At 39.7% G+C, this 1,900-nt stretch overlaps 1 protein-coding gene across 1 annotated transcript; it reads right to left on the reverse strand.

Annotated features, from left to right (window-relative positions):
- Positions 1-521: 521 nt before the first annotated feature.
- On the reverse strand, positions 522-1,204 carry LOC122409511 (uncharacterized). The gene is made up of 3 exons (XM_043417142.1): positions 1,073-1,204; positions 888-974; positions 522-798 (listed from the first exon to the last, which is right to left on the reverse strand). Exons 1-3 carry the CDS (start codon positions 1,148-1,150, stop codon positions 586-588), a joined length of 378 nt encoding a protein of 125 aa, XP_043273077.1. The 5' UTR covers positions 1,151-1,204; the 3' UTR covers positions 522-585.
- Between the last annotated feature and the right edge of the window lie 696 nt (positions 1,205-1,900).

The raw sequence follows: 1,900 nt of genomic DNA on the forward strand, positions 1-1,900 counted from the left end.
CCGAACTTCGGGAACGACTCCGGGCGACTTGGCAAGTCGCGAGAGAAAAATTAATGGAAAAAAAGGAGAAGATAGCGGAAAAACAATGGGAAACAACAAAAAACACCGAATACCGCGTTGGCGATAAGGTACTGCTGCTCGACCCAACAGTTCGTCGAGGCAGATCAGCAAAATTAACACCAAAATGGACAGGACCATTTGAAATAAAAAGTAAGGATTCATCAGTGAACTACAGTATCAGCAGGGGACGCAAAACTGTTCGAGTCCACGTGGAGCGAATCAAGCCCTACGTTACCCACTAGCCGACCCACTAGCCGACGTTACCGACTAGCCGTGGTAAGCCTCGCCGGTGTTACAGCACACGCGAAACATAAAATACAAAATCTTTTTCTCGCAAAATATATAGCACATAAACACGAAGAAAAAAAAAAAAAAAAAAAAAATTATATAAGGTAAAAAAATAAAATAATATGAAGAGAATATACGCATAAAAGGAAATAAAGGGACCAACACATCCGAAGTACAAAACAAACGGGTCGATTTATTTCACAGAAAAATATAAAACAAAATACATCTTTATACAATCTAATCCGCATCGTATGCGGAGGCGACGCCTAAAGGGTGGGACCAAGCTGGATGATCCCAGTCGTCTTCCGGGTGGAGCTGGCCCCACCTCCCCTCGAACATCCATCGAATAAACCCGATGTCGAACCCCTCGGTACCCCGCGGCCGACCAAATTCGTCATTGGGCTCGGCCCGACAATACCGACGGTACTCGGCAAAATCCTCAATAAATTCCTGCAACAAAAAAGAGAGAGGGGATTAAATAAAATAAGAAATAAGAAAAATACAAATAAAAATAAATAAAACAAACGAAAATAACTTACAATAAATTCCTCACGGAAAACATGCGCTGCAAACTCTAGCGTGGTGCCACGACGCCGTTTCGGCAAAGGGGGCCCGTACAAAACGCGCTAAAAAGTTAAAAAGGAAAAATATAGATTCATGAAAACAAATTCATTGTATAGATCCACCCGTTATATATATATCTATAACTTTAATCTAGACTCACCGACACCTCCTTACGGCGGGTCTCCGCCACGATAAAAAACATTGCCTCTTTTAAATTAACGTGGACAATAGTCGCCATTATAATATTTTACTCGCAAATGAAACACACTCAAAGACGATAGCATACTAAGAATACGAGAAACATTCGCGGTGAAATGAAAACTCAAAACGCAGATTCAGCGAATTGATAAGTAGTCAGAAAATAAATAAAAAAAAAAAAAAAAATAAACAAAAAAAAAATAAGGTCAAAATCCTTTCAAAACAGTAACCACCCGACGCACTTACCGACATCGAGATAAGTCGATTTCTACCGTACCGACCGACTAGCGACTAACTCAAACAACCCATTACAGGTGTGCGAGCGCAATAGCAGTCGTAGGAGGGATCGAGTCATCGGTAATCAATGAATATCGAATCAACAATTTTCAAACATCGCCAGGAATATACTTCGAGGAAATAGGATCATTATATTTGGTAAAAGGAACATGGAAATTAGTAATCCACATGGATCTACACTATATGGAAAGAAAAGCAGACGTTTTATTCAAAACACTAGAAACCCTGGAAAAATTATGCAACAAAACGACTGACGATTCACTATGCTCCACCGTAGACAGCACATTAAAACCGTTATTGAAGAAAGTCAGTTCCTCAATAACAGCGATATACAACTTCGTAGGCACAGGAGAAAGTAGAAACAAAAGAGGATTAATTAACGGTCTAGGAACAGTAATCAAAGCAATAACTGGGAATCTCGACCAAGATGACGCCGAAAAAATAGACAAAAACATTGACGACATAATAACAAGACAAAAAACTGACGAAGATA

The sequence above is a fragment of the Venturia canescens genome, chromosome 4 (assembly GCF_019457755.1).
Source record: "Venturia canescens isolate UGA chromosome 4, ASM1945775v1, whole genome shotgun sequence".
In the NCBI taxonomy this organism is placed as follows: domain Eukaryota; kingdom Metazoa; phylum Arthropoda; class Insecta; order Hymenoptera; family Ichneumonidae; genus Venturia; species Venturia canescens.